General features: G+C 41.5%; 1 protein-coding gene across 1 annotated transcript; it reads right to left on the reverse strand.

Annotated features, from left to right (window-relative positions):
- Nucleotides 1-11,504: 11,504 nt before the first annotated feature.
- LOC311266537 (uncharacterized protein) lies at nucleotides 11,505-20,021 on the reverse strand. Its single transcript, XM_084368954.1, has 3 exons — nucleotides 19,931-20,021; nucleotides 13,895-14,231; nucleotides 11,505-13,419 (listed from the first exon to the last, which is right to left on the reverse strand). Exons 2-3 carry the CDS (start codon nucleotides 14,202-14,204, stop codon nucleotides 12,983-12,985), a joined length of 747 nt encoding a protein of 248 aa, XP_084225080.1. The 5' UTR covers nucleotides 14,205-14,231; nucleotides 19,931-20,021; the 3' UTR covers nucleotides 11,505-12,982.
- Between the last annotated feature and the right edge of the window lie 2,901 nt (nucleotides 20,022-22,922).

Consider the following 22,922-nt stretch of genomic DNA (forward strand, 5'->3'; position numbering starts at 1 on the left):
TCTCCTCTTAGTTTTACTTGTTTCTTTATCTGAAGAGTTTTACAAGAAACACATAATCATGCACTGAAGTGTACAATATGTAACCCACTCAGCACTGGTTTGGTGTATTTACTTAAATGCTGTAATTGTATACAATTTGGAAGTATTTGTACTTTACTTGAGTAGTTCCACTTTTTGTGCATCTGCTTCAAAAAGCAAATATTTCTCATTGTCTTCCACTACATTTGTTTGAAAGCTATGGTTACTATTACTTTTAAAAAGATTAATATACTGATTTATATAAAAGCTGTCTCATAAGCTCATAATATGATACACGTCATCAACAGTATGAATTCAACTCCCAGTCAGACTAGAGAAGCATCTGGGATGTGTTGTAGAGAGGAAAACTGATATTGATTTCATTTTTAATCATTATTTTATTTATGAACTATTCAATGTAATGTAACTTTTTATTAAATGTACAGTGTTTTTTAAAGACTGCTATACCGGCCCATCGTATTTGAACAATGGCCTACAGTAACCCCAGTTAGGTTGAAATATCTTTCTCTTAGTTGTCATTCCTATTTTATGCCACAAGGGGGAGCTGTCATGTGAAAAAATACATTTTTAAGTACCTGATAATAATTTCCTAAAACTACAGGATTGATCCATGAATTTCAGATTAATTAAAGGAGGAAATCACAGCTGCACAGAGGTCCCAGGCCTCCAAGCGCTTTCAACACTTTGAATAAGGAACCATGAAGACAGACAGTTAAAGAGAACCATGGTGATTTTACTATTTATAATGTCAGCATGAAAATGTACGAGGTATTCTTACAGTCTATACAAACCAAAATTATTTAATTCACATCACAGTCTTAAGTGTCCTAATAGGTCCTTATAAATACCTACTGTCGATCATTACGCTGGACGAGAGAAAAGGGACAAATATATCATCAGTCAGCCTCATCACTCCTTCAACTTGATTCCTTCTGTCCTTTTTTTCTCCACCTCTTTCTGTCTCTGATCCCATTCACACGGCACACATTAGCCACTACCACTGAATAAAGTGCATTTTGAGCATTTTGTTTTGAAACTACTTATCATTAAACAAAATCTTAATCTCACAGGGATTTGTTGTAGCTAATTAGTGTTGTTTGTGACAGCATGTGTTACAACTAGGAGAGATTAAACACCAGGTGCACGCAAAATAAACAGGATTTATACAAATCCTGGAAAAGCCTTGAAATGTTTGAAATCGTGTTATCTTTGAAGAAAATCACCAACGTTGAATGTGGAGACAGGAAGGCTCTGCACGCTCGAGTCCAATACAAGTATTTTTTATGATAAAGCAAAGCTTTCCATCAATAGATCTTTACTTGAAAGAGTGCAGAGCGTTCTCCCTATTTAAAATTATGTCATCTTAACTGAAGATTTTAAATGGTTGTGAATATAGTTTAATTATCTAATTTACATATCAAAGTCAGTTGTGCAAACTGCAAACCACTTCTGAAATTCTCCTAATTTTTTCTTCCATTTTCCGCCGTTGTTATTGGCATTAAAAGGTCCAGAATCTAGGTTGATGAAATGTGTGCGCTTGCTGGATAATGTTTGTTTCAAATGTCCACTTGACGCTTTATTGTGGGTCTGCCTTAGTTATCTAAACACACATGCTCACAAATAGTCCTGAGAATTCTTAGATAAAAGTGAGAAATGTAATAGAAAGTAATCTGATTATGACATTTATTTAAAAAAAAACAAAAAAAACCACTATATTCACCAGAATGTATGGTATTGCATGTGTGTGTGTGTGTGTGTGTGTGTGTGTGTGTGGCTGCAGAGGGGTCCGTATGCTGCGAATTGATCTGCAGGATCATCACTCCCTTCGTCCTTCCAGCTCTACACCTTGCCCCACTTCCTCCTCTAATCCCCCATTCCATCAAATCCTGCCACTCCCAATCACACACAGCCCTCTCCATATCTGACTCAAATCACAAGCATTTTAATTCAAAGTGCCCCCTCCCTGCCCTAACTGAGCCATAATTTAAAGAAAGATGCTGAGAAGGGTGTAATTCAAAGGGTTTCAAGGAGTGGAGCATATTGAAATCCACATGGGGACTAATGACCAAACCACAAAAAACCAAGACTAATAGCAAGTAGCACAAAGCGAGAAAGGAGTATCCCGAGGCAAAGATAACTGTGTCAGCTTTTTCTACAAAGGCCTGACATATCTCTGCTTACAATCAATAACATTAATGCTGATTGTCCAACAGTGTAACCATCTGCAATATGTCCAAACAGCTCTGCACAGAGGCAGCTATCAGCACATCTCTACAACCACATCCACCTAAAGAAAAGCTGAGTGATACTATCAAACTGGAGGGCATCAGACGCGGCAAACAGAAGATTCTTTATTCAACCAAACTCACGCCAGTCTGCTCACAGAATGGCCGTCATTCATTTGAACACAGAGATGGTGCCATCCAAGATCTATTTAGAGAAGACGCTGCCAAATTAAGCATCCTTCGCGCTTCCCTTCCCCACGCCCCTTAAAGGTCCAGTATGTAGAATTTCAGGGAATTTAGAGAAATCTTTTGGCTAAAATTAAACAAAATATTCATATCAATTGTGTTATTATTAGTATAAAATCACAGGAACTAGGAATCATTGTGTTTTCGTTGCCTGAGAATGAGCCTTTCATATCTAAAGAAGAAGCGAGCCCTTTTCCACAGAGTTGGAAATCCCTCAAAACTGGCATTACGCCAGGAGGCAGCGCCTTACGTGCTGTGTCACACAGTGTTGTTCGCCTGAAGCGTTGCCTCCTCAGCTTACAGTGGGTGTCTTGTCGCTTTTAACTTCAAACAGAATTTTTTTTGTGATTATCGCTGAGCGTCCAAACCGTTATGTTTTCCTAAACCTAACCAAGTAGTTTTGTTGCCTGAACCTAACCAAGTTGTAAACAGGGCTTTTAGGTTTAGACTGCACAGCTAAGTTTACTTTTTTTTGTAATTATGGTCCCCTTTAAATGTCAACAACCACAACCTTTAACCTCAATGCATTCCCCCAAATACCTTTCAACCTCTTTTTTAAAGGAATTAATACCTCTTACAGGAAATACTTTCAAATCCCAAATATCATTTATCAATATCAATCAACAGAACAACAAAAACAACTCCAGTTCATTAAACAATGGTTTGGTAATGTCCTGTTGTCAGTCCAGTCGAGGGAATGAAAATAAGCGGTCTTTGAAACATATCCTTTCTGGTCTGCCTTAAACAAGCCTACCAGAAACCAGGTGAAAACAACAGTCTCCTTCAAAGATGTTGAATGTTGAAACTCAAAACCACAGCAAGAAAAAGACCTGGTCTGAATAGGAAAATGAAAAAAAGGATTATTCTCTCTCTCTCTGCATTTACATATAGAGTGGTGTAAGGATGACGCCTTCCTGTAGGCCAACCCTGAAGTTAGGACTTGGTTACAAAGAGCCTATGGGATTTTTGAATTGGATTTTGGATTATCGCCGACAATAAGCTCTGTGACAAACACAAGCTTATAATACTTACAGGTTTTGTTCACCAAGATAATCTTCACTGATGAGCACCACTTTTGTGATTTTCGAGGCGTAAATTACATCGCTAGAAGTAAAAAGCTAATGTTGACTTAAACATCACCGCAAAAATACTAACAGATTTCCGGGTTTTAGGACTCATTACTACACCACTGTATAGTGGCTCATGACTTTCGCGATTTGTATACTTATTTCCTTATGCGTTTCAGCACAGTTGACTTTTTAAATGACTAATAATCAGAAATAACCATCAGGACAATTCCAGATAAACATCATTGTGTCAACTAGTTGGACAAGGAACACGTGAACTCAAATTAAACTCACTGCAGATTTCCATCCATTTTGCAGTAACAGGTGACATGTGAGTACAGTAGATAGAAATTTAATGTCTAACTGATACAGGGTATATCTCCAAAATCAAGGCCGACCAGGAAGAGCGTAAGCAGAGCTCTGATAGGATAGCAAGGTGTGTTACTTTGGTATCACCAGTATGACATGAAATCACTGATTTCACTCCTAATGTCACCTGAAACTTTACACATATTTTAAAGTAGTTCACCCCATTTGAAATGACTGAGACATTTTTTATTAAAGATCTTTACCTTTTTTTCTTCTTTCTAACCACTGTTTTGGTTGTAATCAAGTCATTATTTATTTCCTTGATGGAAATTATCAGTTAAGTTACCGGTAAACCATACACTACTCATAATTAGTCAGGGATATTGGCATGTATGCATGTGCATGGTTATGCAATAAAAGTCAAATGAAATGTGTTGCATTATTCTTGGGGGACAGGTTAGTGAAACACTAAAATATCCAAATATCCCTAACTCATTTTGAGTAGTATTTCACCACAGTCTCATAATTAAGGCCTTGAAACACAGGTTACAAAGTAATTGTGTTGCCTGAACCAAGTAGTTTTATTGCCTAAATCTAACCAAGTAGTTGTATTGCCTAAACCCAACCAAGTAGTTTTATTGCCTAAACCCAACCAAGTAGTTTTATTGCCTAAATCTAACCAAGTAGTTGTATTGCCTAAACCCAACCAAGTAGTTTTATTGCCTAAATCTAACCAAGTAGTTGTATTGCCTAAACCTAACCAAGTATTTTGTTGTCTAAGCCTAACCAAGTAGTTGCATTGCTGAAACCCAATAAAACTGTGACTGAAAACTGAAAATATTCCTTTAAATAGCTGAAAACAGTAAATGCATGTGCAAGGTCAATTCATGACCAAGCATTACTTGCTGTGAACAAAGTAAATGGTTATCTTTATACTTTCACTTCTCTTTGCAAAAGTTTTTCTGACAGTAAACTTGTTATAACCACCAAAAAATACTTTTTCATTTGTCCTCTAAACTCAGAAAAGCCAATCAGAAAACTTTCCCGCTGAAGCTGCACTAACAGCAAGAGACCTTTTACTCTACTCCAGATTGTGTATTAACAGCGTGTACGTCATGGAGAACTGTCACTTGTTATGAGTTGAATCGTTCATTGAAAAGTTCTTTCTGAAACACAATACATCGTATACACACAATGTCATCTTTGTCAATTAGCATCTTGTATAAATTCAGTGAATTATTAATGGTTATTTAGGTTTAAGGTTTTAAATATTTATGGATGTGAATATGTGAATTGCGCATGAATTATGAATGAATACAAGGAGTCAACGAGTACATTTCGTTGACTTGCACATCTATCTGTATTATAATGTGATGTATCCCACGACCTCACTTCGCCCCTCTCAAAATCTTTTATAAATCTCATAATGCAATTAAAAATGTGACGCCCAATGTCTAAATGCAATCATTCCATTTAAAAAAAAAAAAGTAACACAGCCAAAATGGATTGTGTTAATTCATCTTCGGAGAGTTCAGCGCTGCTCAGGAAGAGGAGAAACACCTGCTCGCTGCAGTTGTTCATGCTGTTTGGGTCCTCTAGAGTCATCGATGCATCCTCCGTCCTGCTATCTTCCTCTAAAGATGTCCGAACTCACCAACATGCTGCAGCTGGACATGGGAGGGGGCTGTAAAACTTTGGCATGTTTATTGTAGATCTTGTCAGTGCTGTTACCAACAACAGATGTCTTGTATATACTGACGCTATTATCCTCCAACACGCTCCAATTTTGATGCTGAATACAAAGGGGTTTTTCCTTTAAATCCGACAACAGAAATAATAATTGATTTTAGCTCAAATGTGCTTTTCTCAAACACTAACAAGGTGGTCGATTATATAAGAATGCAGCAGAAAAAACACACAAGAGAAAGGATAATGGGTGGAGTGGATTAATTTTGTCTTCTGAGCACCTTTCCGCTCAGTTTAAATCCCTTGTTGGCATAGAGTTTCACTTCTTTCAATTTGGGGTTCATTAACTCCCGCTGGCCCAAGGTCTAACCTGCCATTATCACCCCGTGAAAAGTCCACAAAGGAAAAACAAAAAGCGGCAAAGATTTCTTTCTCTTAAAATGTCAAACCACAGTTTAAATCCTGTGAATCATACTTTGATTCACATAGATGCCATGTGTTATTATGCAGTTGATTTTCTCATGAGTGTTGCTTTCATTAACACCCCCCCCGCCCCACACACACACACACACACACACACACACACACACACACACACACACACACACACACACACACACACACAGAGATCCTGCAGTTCTCTTCTGTGGGTGTGTAAACGTTTTGGTTGAAGACCATTTACCATTTGCAGTGGCAAGTAACGGAAATATCTGTTTATAGCAGGAGTGAAGTGGTTCCACTTTCTTTGCTGTTGTAAACATTTTAAGCATATTTGGGGTGCTCCAAGTTTGAAAAAATACCAGGAAATTGCATAAAGTTACTATGTAAATACAAGGTGCTGGGAAGTGGTCTCCAAATTTTACTCTTTGCTGTGGCGAAACTTGTCACTGTTGGGGAAATTCTTCGTATATTGGATTTCAGGGGGATGTGCCTTTGATGTGAGGGGGTCATGTACTTCTCTGTTATTCCTGTAGTTTGCTTTAAAAAAAATATGAAATTGCTCAAAATACAAACTGTTGAAGTCATTTCTCCCCCACAGCTGTAGTAAATACAGTAAGTCACAGTCAAGCCCAAACATGTGCTCCACTTGGCCGAATAAAACCCAAGGGCAAACAGATTAGTTTTTTTCTACTCACAAAAATACAACTGTTACTCCGGACCATCGGTCAGCCAACATCATTCTGTATGACCAGCCTGTGATGGACTCTAAACTCAGGTAACCCGAGCTGATTGCTGTGTTGCCTCTAAATGCCTGCAGTCATGGTTTAAACTCCAAGAGGTGGCTCATTGAAACTCTGCAGGAAGTTGTTTAAGTTATGTTGTCTGGCCTTTTCTGGAATTTATGTCTCCTGGGGATAACAAGCACTAAGTCTTCGTGAATGTATAACTAAGAAAGAGCTTTCCCCACTTCATATACTGTAAGTCATACTCAGGAGATGAAATATGGGAATAGCATATTACATTTAAGATAATTTACATCTAAAGTGAACTCAAAATACAGCTCAACTGTGCGACTGTACAGCCATTACAACTCACTAGATGTATAGTATATACTGTATGTCACATTGGCTGCAGTCAGAGCTGGCATCTGAAGGACTGGCATTTACTTCAAACAAATATTGTTCTTGAGTTACCTCCACATGAAAGAGCTATTTCCAAAACAATAGTGTATATACTGTATATATGACCGCCATCATGTGAAAACCCGCTGACTCCACTTTTGATTTGTTTAATGTTCTGACTTCCATTTGAAGCCAAACTCCCGCTCAGACACTCACACATTTTGTACATTATCAAACTGTGATTTTCAGTGTATAGAAGAAGTTGTCATGAAGTGTTGCTGTTAGCTTTTCTGATTAGACCATGGTCACTACGCCTGTTTCCTTCTTTTCCTCCCAGTTAGTCATATCCAAGAGTACATTTCAATGGTATCACTAACAACAGAACCTAATTAATGAAGGCCTTGATTCATTTAGATATCCCAGTGAGCCATGTGAGTGAGTCAACATGAACTATACCAGAGCCCCAGATCAGACACATGTGAAAGGAATGCAGCTACAATAATTGATATCAATTAAAGCTGTGCTTTACCTGCTATGACACGTCAACATGTCTGCCCCAAGAAAGGCCATGGCTGCGTTCCAATATCCATGCTACCATACTATTTAGTATGAAAACGATATGGTATGTCCCAATACTTGCTGCATTCCAGGCAACTCGGAACTCGAAGATTTCCAACCTCCCGCTGTAAAAAGTGCTATGGCACGCCACTCAGAGTCGGGATCCTTACTTGTAAACAGTCCGACGTCACACAACAATGTTAGCACCCATGGGGAGGGTGGTAGGATGCATTTGTAGACTACAGTGGTTGTATGAGGCGAGTGAAAGGAATATTTCTATACATTTAGAAATATAAAACGTTTAATGGTGTCTGTTACTTCATGAATCATGTTGTTTATATTTGGAAGAAGGCCGCACTGCTGAGAGATGAACTGTGTGTACATGCTGCCAAAGAGTCATCGAAGTTTTTCTGCATCACGCACCTGGAGCCAAGTAGAGGCTTGAGGGGTTATGGCCGGGAAATTCAGACCTCCAGCTAGAATGCGGCAATTCGTATCCTGTATCAGCATGACAAATAACAACTGCATCCAGTTGTATTTTGCAATGTGCAAGTATACACACGCATCTCTGGTCATTCTGACCCACAATCCTTTACTCAGCAGAAGATACTTAACATTTACTAAGATGTCGAGAGAGCACACTGGCTGCATTTCATACTTTTTCTTTTTTACTTTAAATTTCACACTACGGACTGCAATGAATGTATGAGCAAGGGCTTGAAGTTCCAGGCGCAATGTTATGACAATGTAGTAAGTCCCAATTGTATGCAACTGTACATTGAAAGGGCTGCTGCAGTACGTCCTAGAAGTAAAATGCAAAAGTACGTGATTTGGTACAAAACATTTGGAACATACGTAGATCTAGAGTTCTTCCTTTGAAAAAAGTCAAAAGTTATGTCTTTCTGTCAAAATGCAAAATCTATTACCTTCTGCTCTACTATTAGCGCCATTAGTGGGAAAAAAATGGCATTTTCTACAATATATGTGTCTATTTGAATGTCAGCACCAAATGATTAATCTTGTTTTTTTGGTTTTGATTCATAATTTCCATCTGCTGCCTACATCTCTGATTTATTTTCAGCGGGTCTAATTAGTCTGGTGTTGATCGCTTATTGACGACAGTTTCCCCGGTTGGAAAACCCATCTAGCCAATCACAGCTTTGTAGGTGAGACTAATGATGCTTCCCAAGAATTTCCCAACTTCTGACCTCAAAGTGTTCCAGGTGCACAGCGCCAGATGTAAAAAAAATACATGGCTCACCATGATAAACTCAAGGTCCTTTGGCAATTGTACACACAAGTGAATCCTCAGCAGTGCGGCCTCCTTGCATATATAAGTGAGTAAAGTATCCAAATACTTTCATTCACTAGCCTCATAAAGATAGTGTCGTCTCGAGATACATCCTACCCTCCTCGACATGGCTGCTGCCATTGTTGTGTGACGTCAGACAGCTGCTTCTTCGTGAAGTTGGATGGATTTGCAGAGTTTACAAGTAGAAACTATGACTGTGAGTGGCATCTCTGGACATTTTCTGTTTGGAGTTCAGAATCAGCAAAGAACACAGACGTCCCTTCAGCCAGAGCCTGAAAAATGTCAATAGAAATTCATCCAAAAATAACATTGGCAGAGCGAATACACAAGGTGCTGCTGTTATTATGGCAAAATAAACAGAAACTGGCTAACACGTTCAAGATATAAAGCTTCTTTTTACCAAGGAAACTGTCTCTGAAAACACTTGACACACCTTGTGTTAGACCACTGACATTTTCCAGTGTAATTTGACTTGCACGAACAATGAATCAACCTACACCTTCAAGCAACATCATGAACTTGAAGGGGTATGAATGGTGTCTGACTCACTCGCTCCTCCTGCTGCTTGTTTCTACACTATGTAACTTTGATGAGCGGGTAGCATCACAGTGTGCAATGCTTTACTGCAGGACATCACATATTTTATAGAAAAAAACATTTCTGGTCTTGCCTCTGATGTCTTCCAGCTGCTCTGCCTGAACTCTCTGTGATTTACCTTTAACCTTTAAATTCTGCATATTGTCGCTACAAGTGAGCTCTGTTAGCTAGCTGACTCCGCCTGGAGCAGCGCCAGGGAGTGTTGGTTTTCACACTGCTATCACGGCAGCTTTGGACCACCAGGACGAGGACGTTTGAAGGTTCAGGACCAGAATAGACACCGTTACTGAGCGCAGTAGCTTCTACGGACACGATGACAGAGGTGAAGAGACTGAGGACGTTAACGGAGGAAGCTAAGAGGAGAAAAAGAAACAGTGACAGAGCAAAAGACGATTAGCGTTAGCGACAGCTTCGCTAAACAAAATGCTGCAAGACGGACGTCGAGCTGGACTTGCTGCCGTTGAATGGTACGTAACATTAGCTTGCTTGCTAAGTTATGGCGTAACATTGTTATGATGTGCCGAGTTTTGTTTGTAGTTAGCACATAACGCTACATTACACCTGACAAACTGTTAAAGAAACCTGGGGTTTCATTTACGACAGCTGTGTTGGACACCAAATCGCTCAAAATACACATTTCTACATAATGTTGCCCTAAATTCAGCTACCTTGGAGATTATTTAATGATTTTAATGTACGTAACAGTGCAGAAAGTTCTCCAACTCATGAGGCCTGATAAAAATAAAACCTTTTAGCTAAACTTTTTGAAGGTCATCTTTTATTGTCTCTTAAAGAATGATAAAATGTCACTGAAAGTACAAAGTTGCCATTGTTTGATATTCTCAGCACATCCCATAACAATGACTTTCTCTTGGTGACCTTATCACTATCCTTTGTGTGTCACACAAACCCGAGCCCGTTGGAGTCTCTTGAAAACTTAAAGTAAATATTTAAAGAGTTTCAGTGATTTCCTAAAACAGCTGGGAACTGCTGTTTTTAGCAAAAATGTCTCAAATGGGAGGAAAATTGCGTGTTTGTTGGGAACTATTTTGGGACTGTGACATTTCACTCCAACTATGTGGCTCACTGATGTGTTTAAAATGTGTTTTTGGGCAACAGTGGCACTCCAATGGGAGTAAACTATATCAGGTTTTGGCTACACAGGCGATACTTGTTAGTTGGACCAATTAATTGTTGGTTTTGTTGTTTTTATGGGACTTTAACAACCACATCCTAATATTGAGGACAAGAAAAAAGGCCTCATCTGGTTTAACTTGAATTAATAATAAACTGAATGATAAGCTGTCACTGTCACATCCCTGCAGATTTTTCAGAGTGATCAAACCGTCTGGTCACAAGCCCTGCCATATCAGCTCATGTCATGATCGCTGTTCAGTACATGGGCTGCTGAGCTGCTGTATAATAGATGATTTCAGAGAACCTCACTGTGTGACAGCTTCATTGGGAAACATTCGTATATTAGCATGACAAAGGTGTTGTGCTTTTATCTGCCATACGGTTGATTGAGTGTAATCTGAGCGTCAACTTTCCCCACAGGGGTCCTCTTCTTATCTTTATTTATTTCATTATCAACAGCATCCTGCATTATGAGAGTTGATTATTAATAGTTTATTTAAGTCATTTAAATACAATCTTGAGTACAGAGTATTTGACACCCAAAGATTGATAGCTTGGGAGAAATGATGAACATCCATACCTCTGAAATTATGTTTATTCAGCAGTCAATATAGAATGTTAGATAAAACATTTTTTGGCACAGTTGCTTAATGATAATAAGCTGTCCCGTTTCTGTGTGGTATTCTAAATAAATATGCAAAAAACATAATTTACTTCCCAAATAAATACAATATAAACTACAATAAAAGATGCACCGCATCCACACCCCACACTGCACCTCCTCAGGAAAGAAAAAAAAAACAACAAAACATAATTTATTGTACTTCAGGCAAACAGTTGCAATGGGTTCGAACCAAATAAAGATTGTCGAAGGTGAAAAACATGCTTCATAACTCATTTCAACAGCTTATTTTCTTCTAAAACTCTAGCAGGCAATACAACAAGGAGGCATTTGATGGGCCAATAAAAGGCTGTGCTGTGGGCTTTGGATCATAGTAAGTTACAGGGTTTTATGGATGGGTGCGAACACTTTTTCAGATCCTGACTCTACTTCATAGTTTGTTTTCTGTCAGCGAGAAAAAAAAAAAAAAAAACATGCCATCACTGATCACTGTAAGCATTCTTCTCGTTTACAACTCAGATTAGCTAAAATCTCTGAGTGTAAACATCACAAATTACATCCAGAGACGATATTAAAGAGGTGATATCACCTGGAACTTGAGACGTGAGGTGTTTGTGAATCAAAGTTAATGAATTCATCATGTGTGTTGAATTGACTTGGTGTGCTTTGGCAACTCCTTGAGGAAAATAATTCCAGAGGATTATGTGTAATTGCGATACGGGGGAAAGTATAAAAAATGATGATTTATTTGGGTGCGATGATGAATTATTCTACGTAGAGCAGGTGGGATCAATTTTCATGTCAATCTAACGTGTTTTGAGACAGGTCCTCACTGTAAATCTACACAACATCGACATACAAAACACAATAATTAGAGGTGGGTATCAAACCTGGAGCTATATAGAAATTGTTTTCTTTCTTTGTCAAATTAATCAATAACACATGTTCTTTTACCTGTGTAATAACACTGCAATCAGTAACAGGAATGCATACAAGCAGGGGAACAGGTCACAAAGTCACCTGTGGTAACAACAACTCAACACACCTTTAAGTTAATAAACCTTCTGGACATCATCAGACATTGTTTTAGTAAACATTGGTGGATTACATTTTTCTCTATTTTAGTTTTATTTGTGGCTTTGAAATGGATTTTTGAGCACTTTTTTTTTTTTTTGTACCTGAAAGGTGATTTACTGTCACCGCTATAATCATGTAAGCTACAGGATTTGGACTTGAAGTGGATATGAAGTGTAGTAACAGCAATAATCTAGTCCACCATGGCTCACCTACGACTCAAATGTTATATCACTAACATATTGTTGCTACATTGTCGTTACACCACAGTTTACAGTGTTACTACACAGATAGAAAAGATGATAAAAAGGTTTTGGTATGAGCAGTCATTTTCTGTGTCCCTTTACATGGAATCTGCACAAACGCAGCACCTGCTGTCCATGTGATACGGCTCCCACTGCATTGACAGGCGCCACAACGCCGTCCCATCCTTTTCCTCCTTTCCTTGAGTTTATATTCCATAGTTTGTCTTTTTCAGCATCCATGTTCAACTGTTCCAACAGAGGCTGAGAGCAGCAAGAAGAGGTGATAAGTCCACTTCATCTGGGTCATACACATCCGCAGTTCTTCGCCGACACGTTTTGTATTGTGTGATAGCGACTCTTGTTGTCCAGGAAGGAAAAGTCCTTCTCGAACGCGGTCGGCCGGCAACAGGGCCCGTTGCTGACCTTGTCCTTACGGCCCTTCTTCCTGAAGCCCGTCCGCATCATGTGCTCCATGGTGATGTCGTAGTTGTGCCGGTGGGCCGTGCACTTGCCGCTGCAGTAGCGCAGCAGCACCGTCTCGTCGCTATCGTAGCCGAGACCCAGTTCGCTCACGGTTAGCTCCAGCTCCCTCAAGGAGCAGGGCTTAGGCCTGCGGGCTCTTTTAGTCCTTCGGGCCTGCTTATCGGCCAGGCGCCGGCTCTTCCTCCTCTTCCTGTCAAGCAAGGTGCCAACCACTTGCTGAAGCTCGCCCTCTGTGAAACTCTGGAACATCATGGAAACTAACAGAAAGGAGACAAACATGGTCAATAACTTGCAGGTAGGATGACTGTCTGATTTTTGTGTAATTTTCTATCAGATCAGATACAGAAGAGGACAGATGGTCATCAGAGACAGCCTACTGTAGCATGACAATGAAAGCGTGTAACGACAAGATGTTTGTTTTATCTGACAACAGCTACAAACTAGCCTTATCATTATCAGTGTCACAGTCAGTGGCAGAATTCCCTGAAGCCCACTTAAGCTGATGAGTGTCTCTGTGAAACCATGTGGAACCAGATGTAAGAGGATAAGTCTTCATCTCCTGGAAGTCACAATGGTTCTGTGGAGAGTCGGTGAACTATGAGGTGCTACTTGATGACAGACATTACAACCTGCTTCATAAGCAAGTGTTCAGTCTCAACTTGAGCTGACCTTTCACACGACACCTTATCTCAGACCAGACAAGGAAGAAGAGACAATAACAGTTTATCTTACACTCTGAGAGGAGGGAGTTCATGTCGTCTGCTGAGCGCGTTCTCCGATGAAGACCACCCATCTGCCGGGACAACGCTGTCGATTCTGCTGCTGCTGCTGCTGAGGCTGCTGCTGATGATGAGGGCGATGGCAACGATGCCTTGGAAGCTGATTCAGATGATGAAGACCGTCTTGATGAGGCTGAAGATGCGTACGGGTATTTCGTCTTGTGTTTGAGCTGTCCGATAGTGGCCATGTTTCTAACAAGGAGGATGGACAGGGCTGCACCACAGAGCATGAAGGCAAAAGTAGCACCTTTCCATAACTTCATCTTAGAACGTGGAGGAGCATTGAAACTCTGTCGGGAGAGGGTGAAACGGACAAACGTCAGACATGTTCAAACAGTCACGCATTTAATAGTGCAAACCATCTCCTAAACGTGTCACAATAAAGCACAGAGAACAATGCAGAAATTGTTGTCGTCTGCGCCGTCACATTTCTTTGACCCTGCCTCGAATCCACTTCTCTCAGTGGGGATTTTATTTCACTGTCAGTTTACTTTTTCTGATTCGGCTGTCAGCTCATTTTCACTTTAAGTGGGCTCTTGATCCGCGAGCTTGACATCACTTGCTGACACCTGAGAATGCAGTGTGTGTTTAATCGCTGCTGCCGCCTGAAGAGGAAAAAACAACTGCAACTTCTTATTTGAACTGAAGGCAGGTTGATTTAATTCTGCAACCCTCTGCTCTTTGAAACCTCTTAAAAGTTTGTGTATCTTATCAAAATACCTGACGTGCTTCTTCTCTTCATTTCAGGTGGAAAAAACCCTTTTCTTTACAGAACTTAATGTTCCGTTAACATCTTCAGAAAAAAGGGGGAAATCCATTTCTTCCTTGACAGGAGGCTCAACCACACCTATTTGCATTTCTATCTATGATGAGGCCTCAGTTAATGTGTGTGTTTTGTACATCCCTTTATCTTATACCGCCCCTCCCTTTCGAAACTCAATTCGGAGAAATGTACCTTCTCTTTCCTTATTGCCATGCTGCAGGTATTTAAGAAGTTTTAAAGCGCACATCTTTGTATTTCTCATATAATGTCACCAGTGAGCAAAACATTCCCCCAGAGCCGGAAATGGTATACTGGCAGTGACTAACAGCAAATCCAGACCGGCCTTACAAAGTGTTTTCCCAGACTGGATCCTGTAGTGTACATATACAGGCTGCTGTAGTGTTTACAATGGGACAAAATGAGACATATCTTTGTCTAGTTTAGCGGACAAACAAAGATCTGGAATGAATGACTTCTGGAAGTTTGCACTTTTACTCCCGCAGATGACATTAAACAGAAAGGTTTACGAAAAATAGTTAAAATTAGGAACATTTGGTCTTTCTGGTGGAACTATAGGCAGCGTCAGACTCCTCCGCTGCGTCTGAGTGTTTGGTCACCGCAGAGGGAAAAATACAAAGAAGTTGCACACTTGAGTTGCAGTGGAATAAACAGCGTATAAACAGGTATAACCAGTCCTATCAGTCATAGCTTGACTCATCACTCATAATTCCATATGGGCTTGACGTGGTAAGCTGCGTCTGAACAATGAACGGGGAAAGGTATTTATTTGAAAGTCAAACATTTCAGCTCGCAACCTCATTTGACACAGTCCATGTAAATCAGATGTGGCTCTGCGGTCGCTGCAGAATGTAACCCGGCTATACGTCTCATTCTCGCTGGTTTTCACTCCCCGCGTGGTAGATAGAAGCCTCGATGAAAAGTCTCGTTTTGTTTCTCTTGGTTCAACACCAACTCCTTACACCAGGAATCTTGCAGCTCCTGCTCTAAATAAGATGAATTTTCTCATTTAAAAAGAGCCAGTTTGTTATGATATATGGCACAGGGTGAGATCATTGTTTTCTTTTGCTATTAATAGGTCAGTTTGGGACAATTACTCAGCCTCTGAGTTAGCAGTTTCACACGGCCGAGATACATCAATGCCAGTGGACGGTTCGCTCTGTGGCTCATCCTGATAAAGCAATTAGCTTGTGAAGAGATGAGTCCTCAGATGTCTCAGCCGCTGACACTGGATGAAGCCTGGTCGTCAAACACTGATCTCATGTCCCTGAAGACGCTTTGATTGTCATAATTGCTCCACTCAGAAACACATTAGTCCCATCTGCAGTCGATTGGCGCCAATAAAAGTGCCAAGGAGCATTCTGCAGCTTGTTCAGATGGTCATGGATGATTAATCAGGACAGACATTTAATATCTACCACTGGCCCCCGCTGTCATGGACATAAATATACAGATATTGATAGGGGGAAGAGGCACCGGTGTTTTTCTTAGGAGAGCAACGGACATGAATGAGTGGTCCTTTTCCTCAGAGGACAAAAGCTGCTGTTTTCCAGCAAACAGAGAGGAGCAACAACGCAGAGGATATAGTGGAACCCCAGAGGACCCTGCAGCAGAAGGAAAAGCCATCCTCAAACTGAGACATTAAAGTGCAGATGAGCTGCAAAGACAACTAAAACACACACGGGCGCAGCATTTCTGGCCCTCACAAAGCATCAGCGCCGATGTGCCCATGCACGCTCCGAGACGAGATCGGTGTGAGGCCCAAAACAAACCCAGAAAAATCATCTATTCAGGAGAAAAGACTAAGTTTGCACGCATGAAAGTCATTGGGATTTGTGTTTCCAGTAAAAGTGGGAGTGAACACGAGGTATGTATAGACACACCTGATGTTTGCTGTCAGTCATATGTCACCTGAAGAGCTACCAACTGAGTGAAAACATTCCCTGGGGCTGATTAACATGTCGGAGGCAAACCATGAAAGTGAACTGCTCAGCCAAGAATTCCTCAGTCTGTCAAAGCCATTCCTGAGACATTATGTATGCATCGTACGCCGGCGCCCCTTCCTCAACCCTCAACCGAGCTCTTGTTGTGACTCAAAGATGGCATTATTTCAAACGACACAATAAAATTGATGTTTTCAAGGAATAATTGGGTCAGTGGCCATGGCGCTGCTAAGCTGGTGGTAATGTAATTACAGTAGCATGGCACTCGTGTCCTCCCCTCCCTCCCTTCTCCCAGAAGGAGACACTCAACAGAATGCCACAGCCTATGGAAGATGAACCAGAGATCTGTCAAGATGGGGATAAGGGGCGTCTGTGGTTAACACTTTTGAATGAAGCCAGCAGACAGGGGGTGCCTTCTTTGTCAGCTTGCTTGGATCTTGACCAGTGTGACATGATTACAGCGAGGGAAGATCACAAAAAAGGAATGAATGAAGAGCTTCTTTGTGCTGGGGGAAAAAGAAGCGCGATACCAACTTTTACTGTCTCACCACTGTAGAATTTGTTCCTATACATTCCCTAAATACAGACTCGTCTGTCTCACTCACTTACTCACTCTCCCTGTCTCTCCGTGACTCACGCATACCATAAACACACACACACGCAGCAATTGCGTGGTTTCACTTTTCCCAAATCATATGACAAAGTCTAACCTTCCATTGCTGTCCACTTCACTTCCAGGGCGCACACGCACTCCCACAAGCAGCATCACATAACACTCGATAATCCATCTTACATAATACCGCTGCTTCTTGATATCTGAAATGTCCACAGGTTGAACCTTTGTGTACATGCAAACCCGAGGCCTCTACCTACAGATCATTATTACCACGCCGTGTGTTCCAGCTCAGCTCCACCCATGTGACTCTTTGCACCGCTCTGAACACACCCCATAAATACCTGTGCCTGAACAGATAACAGAGGAGCATAACAAACAGTGGCGAAGACACCTACTGGGTTGTTGCAGGGAAAACAAGGTGCTTTAGGGAGTCCTAGAGAGGCATTGTCTTGTCTTTTCCCTCTTAAGTGAGCATCAGGAGGCCTGGGGACAGCTAGAGAGTGCTTGTGGAGGTAATAGGGACATATTCGAAAGATCAGGGCGGGATTAGCACTAATGCCTGCCGGCTTTATCTGCAGTCACGTGGGTTAACACCTGGCTGCAGTGTTGGTGGCGGAGCCTGGGCCTTGCTGTGTGTGTGTCTGCGTTAATCCATCAGACACCTCTAACTCAGGGGTTAGGCCAGCATGCAGGGCCAACGGAGAGAGCAGCAGCAGGCGCCTCTTTCTCCTCTTCTTCATCCTCTAAACCTGTCATGCTTTCAGTCTGAATAATGAAGAAGAAAAGTGACGAGCTCAGTTAGTTAGATCTGTTGTGTTGGCACCGGGGTGGGCCAAAAAGGCTGTAAAATAAAGTGGATGTTCTGAGCCAGGATTGGCTGTTCTAAATCCAGCCTTGGTTCTAATGCAACTGAAAAAGGCTTAGGTTAGACTGTGCTGTAATTTTGCTGGGCAACCGCTTCAGTTGGCTCCCGCTCTGTCACTCAGTAACCATAGGATAATTAAAACAAGCCCGGTCCTTGTTAGTGGGAAAGCTGCTGTTCATTATCGAGAAGGAAAAACAGGAGGAAGGAACATCTGTTTGTGATACCGGGAAATTAATAATTTTTTACACTCATTCTTTAAACGCCAAACATGACTCCTGCATCTTTTTAATCCACTGGATGTAGGTGCGTGGTTAAAAAGATTTTATTTCAGAGGACCTACTATCACATCCCACGGATTTAAACAGATTAATCCAGTGACCTAACGAGCCTCACGCGAAAATCTCACACCTCAAACCTGTTGCTCTCAGGGAGGTGTTAATGAGGTGTGAGGGGATGATACACTTTAGATAGACGCACATTTGACACCTGTCCCAATTCGTCTGCCACTTTCTATTATGGGAAGAGTTGAGTCAAGGTACGGTCCTGGCATGCGTTTAAACATGCGTTTTTTTTTCTCACAGACAAAGAGGTTACATGAGGCTCGGCAGGAGAACGCCCCCCCTCGTCATTTTTATGGTGCGCGCTGGGTGTAAGATTGATGCTGTCTCAGGTACTTTCTAAAAAAGAGTCCATGAGCTGCTATTCTGGCTGCTAATCTGTCTATGCCAGATCCTCTTTTAACACAGGAGCATCGCCTCTAAACCCATGTTAAACATGTTGATGTTGCTGTAACAAAAGGTTGACGGCCACCTGGCACACGTTGAATACCACTTTAAAAATATGACCCACGCGAGCAAGTACAAGCAAGTGCAAACATCTGAAATATGACATTTTACATCTTTATAAGCCTCTGCTCTCTTCAGGAGATTCAGATATTAATTATTTCCATGCAGGATGTATATTTTAGCAGGAATCCTGATGAGACGATGGGGAGCGGTGCATCAGCTCAGCTTCCCCTCTCAGTTTTGCTCCTGTTATGACCAGCTTTGGCAGGTTATGAAAGTTGAACAGCTCAATTGACTTCAGGCTTAACCTCTATCCGGCCTCTTGGGGCTCTGCTAGACACAGTATAATCTCTACGTATGATATGGGCTTAGCGAGAAGGGATCATCACTTCAGTAAAATGCTCATAGTGAGCACATCAAGTTTGCCTCTCTCAGAGTGTCACCGTTATATTTTTAGACGAAAGTTTACCCACTTCCTTTTAATTATTCAAGCGATTAAAGGTGCAACTCTGCAGAAAAAGAAATCTCTAAAACGATGAACACAGAGGAAAGATCATTGTCCGGAATCATTATTTTGTTAAAGTTGTGCTCCAACGTTTAGGAAAGGAAAGCCAGAAAGTATTGAGAGAGCAATTATGCATGATAATGAGGCAAACCACCATGTTGGATAAAAGGCAGGAAAAGAAAACAAACTTTACTCTGCGGTGAGGGGTTATTCAAACTCTGCAAGTATACAACAGTGATTATTTTTCTTGTTGCTCTTCCAACATACTTGCATGCCCCTTGCAGTCAAAGGTAACCGCTCTGCAAACATTTCGTGACAGGCCGCCGTGCACTATTGACATGCGGTTCCAGCAAGGGCCGCTTGTTGATACAGATTATCCAACGTGTGTTTTCTGCCACTCAAGCACTTGGTGAGGCATCCCTGTCAGCGGCAACCTAACGCCTTCCCCATAAGCTGCCGGCTTAAACCAACAAAAGAAGATGTGGTGTCCTTACCGTTCGGCCGGCTAATCCAGACTTAGCTGCGTGGCGTCGTCTTCAGCTGACCTCCACAGGCAAGTGCTGGCTGGGTAAGTCCATCATCATCACAGGCGAGGAGCGAGGGCAGGACTCCTGCGTGTTCCCCTGAAAATCATCACAGCTCCCTGTGCCTGCAAGTACGGGAAGTGTCCTGACTTGATTCAGGTCCAGGCTGTATTATTCTTCTGTCATCTTTGCACTTCCATAGAACTCTTTTATGTTGCAAAGATCAAAATCAGCATTCCTCTGAAAGTAAGCGTGTGCCGCATGGCACTCAGGTCGCTCCATTCAAAAAGAGGAGAGTTGTGTGTTTAGAAACGTATCTGACGTGACATCTGGTTCACTTCAGAAAACTTCTGTCATCATGCTTCTCCATACAGTGTCTGGTCCCCCGTTTTTGTTTTTTTCACAAACCTGAATCTGAAACAGGAACAGAGCAAAGCAGAGGTAGTCTCATGTAATAAACAGATCTTACAGATGCCTTAACTTTTATTCCATCTGTTGTGAAACTCCTTCCCCTTCATGCCATTTTTATCTCCTTACAAGAGAAGTGTTGGAAAGATAATGCTCATCTCCTTACCCTCTTTCCAGCAGCAGGTCTTCTCTTCAGCTCCAGGGAGGGAATCTCTGCGGGTAGAGAAGATGGGTTAGGGTGAAGAGGGAGAGCGTGGTTACCGTAAGCGGAGCAGAGTGCTTCTCTGATGCCTCTGCCTGCCTCCCCCCCTCAACTGTTGCTCCTCCTCCTCCATAGTTGTGCTTCTGGGCCGAGTCGGATTACTCTGACATGATAATCTCCCTGGCTCTAGCTCCAGGAGCACTAAAGGATGCTTTGGCCTGAGCAAGGGCTTACATTCACCTTCTGCCGCAAGAGAGTCTGCCATCTTAAGTGGGCGACTGGTAATTGGGCAGATCAGTGAAATAAGAGGGGTCTGTGTCTTTCAATCTTTTAGGGGGAATTAAGAAAGTTCGCAATTGGTTTAAATGGTGCTAAGACAACACTAACCCTGGTTAAATGGAATTATCACAGCAGAGGTATTTCACGATGATTCAATCTGCAGTTGGCTGGAGATAAAACCAAGCGTGTTGTTGTTGAGAATCGCACGTTCACGTCTCCTCCAATACAAACCAGTATTTTAGCCCTTGAGCCTTGAAAGGCAAATGAGGAGCAGATGGTTGTGCTTTCGGAAGGTATCAGGCACTCCAGACTGCAATCTAAATAAATACCCCATCCACAGAGGAAATGCGTCAGGTGTGTAGGGTCAGTCATGTATAAACAAAGGCCACGCAGTTTGGAGACGAGGGAAGGCGATGTGTGAGGTGGGAGACGGGGCAGATACACTTACAGGTGCTGTTTGAGGGCAAAGAAACAGTTGATTAAATCTGCAGGGACAATTTTGATCTTAACAAAATTGCCCCTGCAGCCAAGGAGTTTGAAATAAAGCAGATATCCTTGAGTGGAAGAGTAAAAAAGTCAACAGGAAACAAATTATTTGCTAACAAATATCTCATACTAGCACCATGAGTCATTCACATGTCCTCGGGCCAAATTATACACAAATCACGCCTCGCAAAGTTCCTCCAGTGAGGCGATGATGTGGCCGAGAGCTAACTTTGGAGGACTTAAAATTCCTCCACCGTTGACTAAGAGAAGAGGGGAAAAAAACCAAAGGAATCTTTACCCAAGCTTCGTCTCGCACCAAAAATGTGCATTGATGGATATTCAAAGGTTGTTATCTCAGTGACCTAAAGTGTAGATTTCATGTTCAGTCCAAAGTGAAGCCAACGCAAACTCTCCTTTTCATTTCAGCGCTGACCTCACGGATATCACTGTGCCACAAATCAACAGAGGAGTCATGCTCTTTTTTTTTCACACTGTGGATATTTTGGTGGTGGTAAGCAGGTGCAAAATCATCCAAAGAAAAACAAAACTAAGAAAACATGAGAATTATTTCAACTAACTTGTTTGACATAAACCTCAATTACAGGCCTGAGGAGCGATGTGTAAAAACATGATGACTCCTAGTTAACAGGGGATGTCGTGCTTTTCTACCCTTGAAAAGGAACGATCAGCACACAAACATTTCCTGACACTGGGCAGGAACGTTTCTACTCCATACATATTGTTCACAGATGTGCAAAGCTTTCGCGGACCAGACTCGGCTGCAATAAAAGCCCAACAGCTGTTAATTGCTAAATCAAGTCAGAGACAATAAGAGTGAAACACATGATACGTTTACACTGCGAAATTTCACTCAACAGCTAAGATTACATTAGTCATGACGACAGTCTGACGTCCAGAATATACAAGAGACAAAAAACAACAAAGTGTGTTTCCAATTTAAATCTGATAGAATCACATACACATCGGATTGAAGCTTTTCCACTGGGCGTGGATGAGTGAAGAAACACATTTTGTTTAGGTTTGGGCAAGATTTTAAGGAAGCCCTCAATCAGTAACACTATAAACACACCATTCCAGTCGAGGTGTCATTAGAAAGGCTGAGCAAAAGGCACAAATCTTGCTACCTCACTCGTCTTGCACAAGATGTGGTTTGATGATTGGACAAGTAGCTTTCAGCCAAATGTCATCTCGGCGAGTGGAAAACTACTTTTTAGAGAACCAAAATCTAAACAGGCACTTTGTGAGAGTGATGCAGCGAGACAATGAGGGCCTTTTCTGAGCTATTTCATGTTGAAAGACAACGCCTCCTTTTTGGAGAGAAAGTGGCAACAAGGTAAATCCATCCTGGCCCGAGAACAAATATACAATGCAATTTCCCAGTTGTGACCAGAGGAGCTGAGGTCACGGGTGTTTCTGGAAGGGCCTGTGTGGACTCAGAGACACTTTGACGACAGTTTGTGTAACAATTTGTACCTCCAGCTAATATTGTTTTAGTCTATTTGCATGCAATGCAGTGTATTTACTTCCTACGCAACAACAGCTTGATGAATAAGACACAGTCAGTGT

The sequence above is a fragment of the Pagrus pagrus genome (assembly GCF_965226575.1).
Source record: "Pagrus pagrus genome assembly, chromosome: 12".
Classification (NCBI taxonomy): Eukaryota; Metazoa; Chordata; class Actinopteri; order Spariformes; family Sparidae; genus Pagrus; species Pagrus pagrus.

What these genes read in the sequence shown, in the direction of transcription:
- LOC311266537 (XM_084368954.1), bottom strand. Translation starts at nt 14,204, where the DNA reads ATGAAGTTATGGAAAGGTGCTACTTTTGCCTTCATGCTCTGTGGTGCA. An exon ending in GAACTCCCTCCTCTCAGAGT is followed by an intron (nt 13,420 to 13,894) that starts GTAAGATAAACT and finishes CCTTTCTGTTAG; the next exon opens with TTTCCATGATGTTCCAGAGT.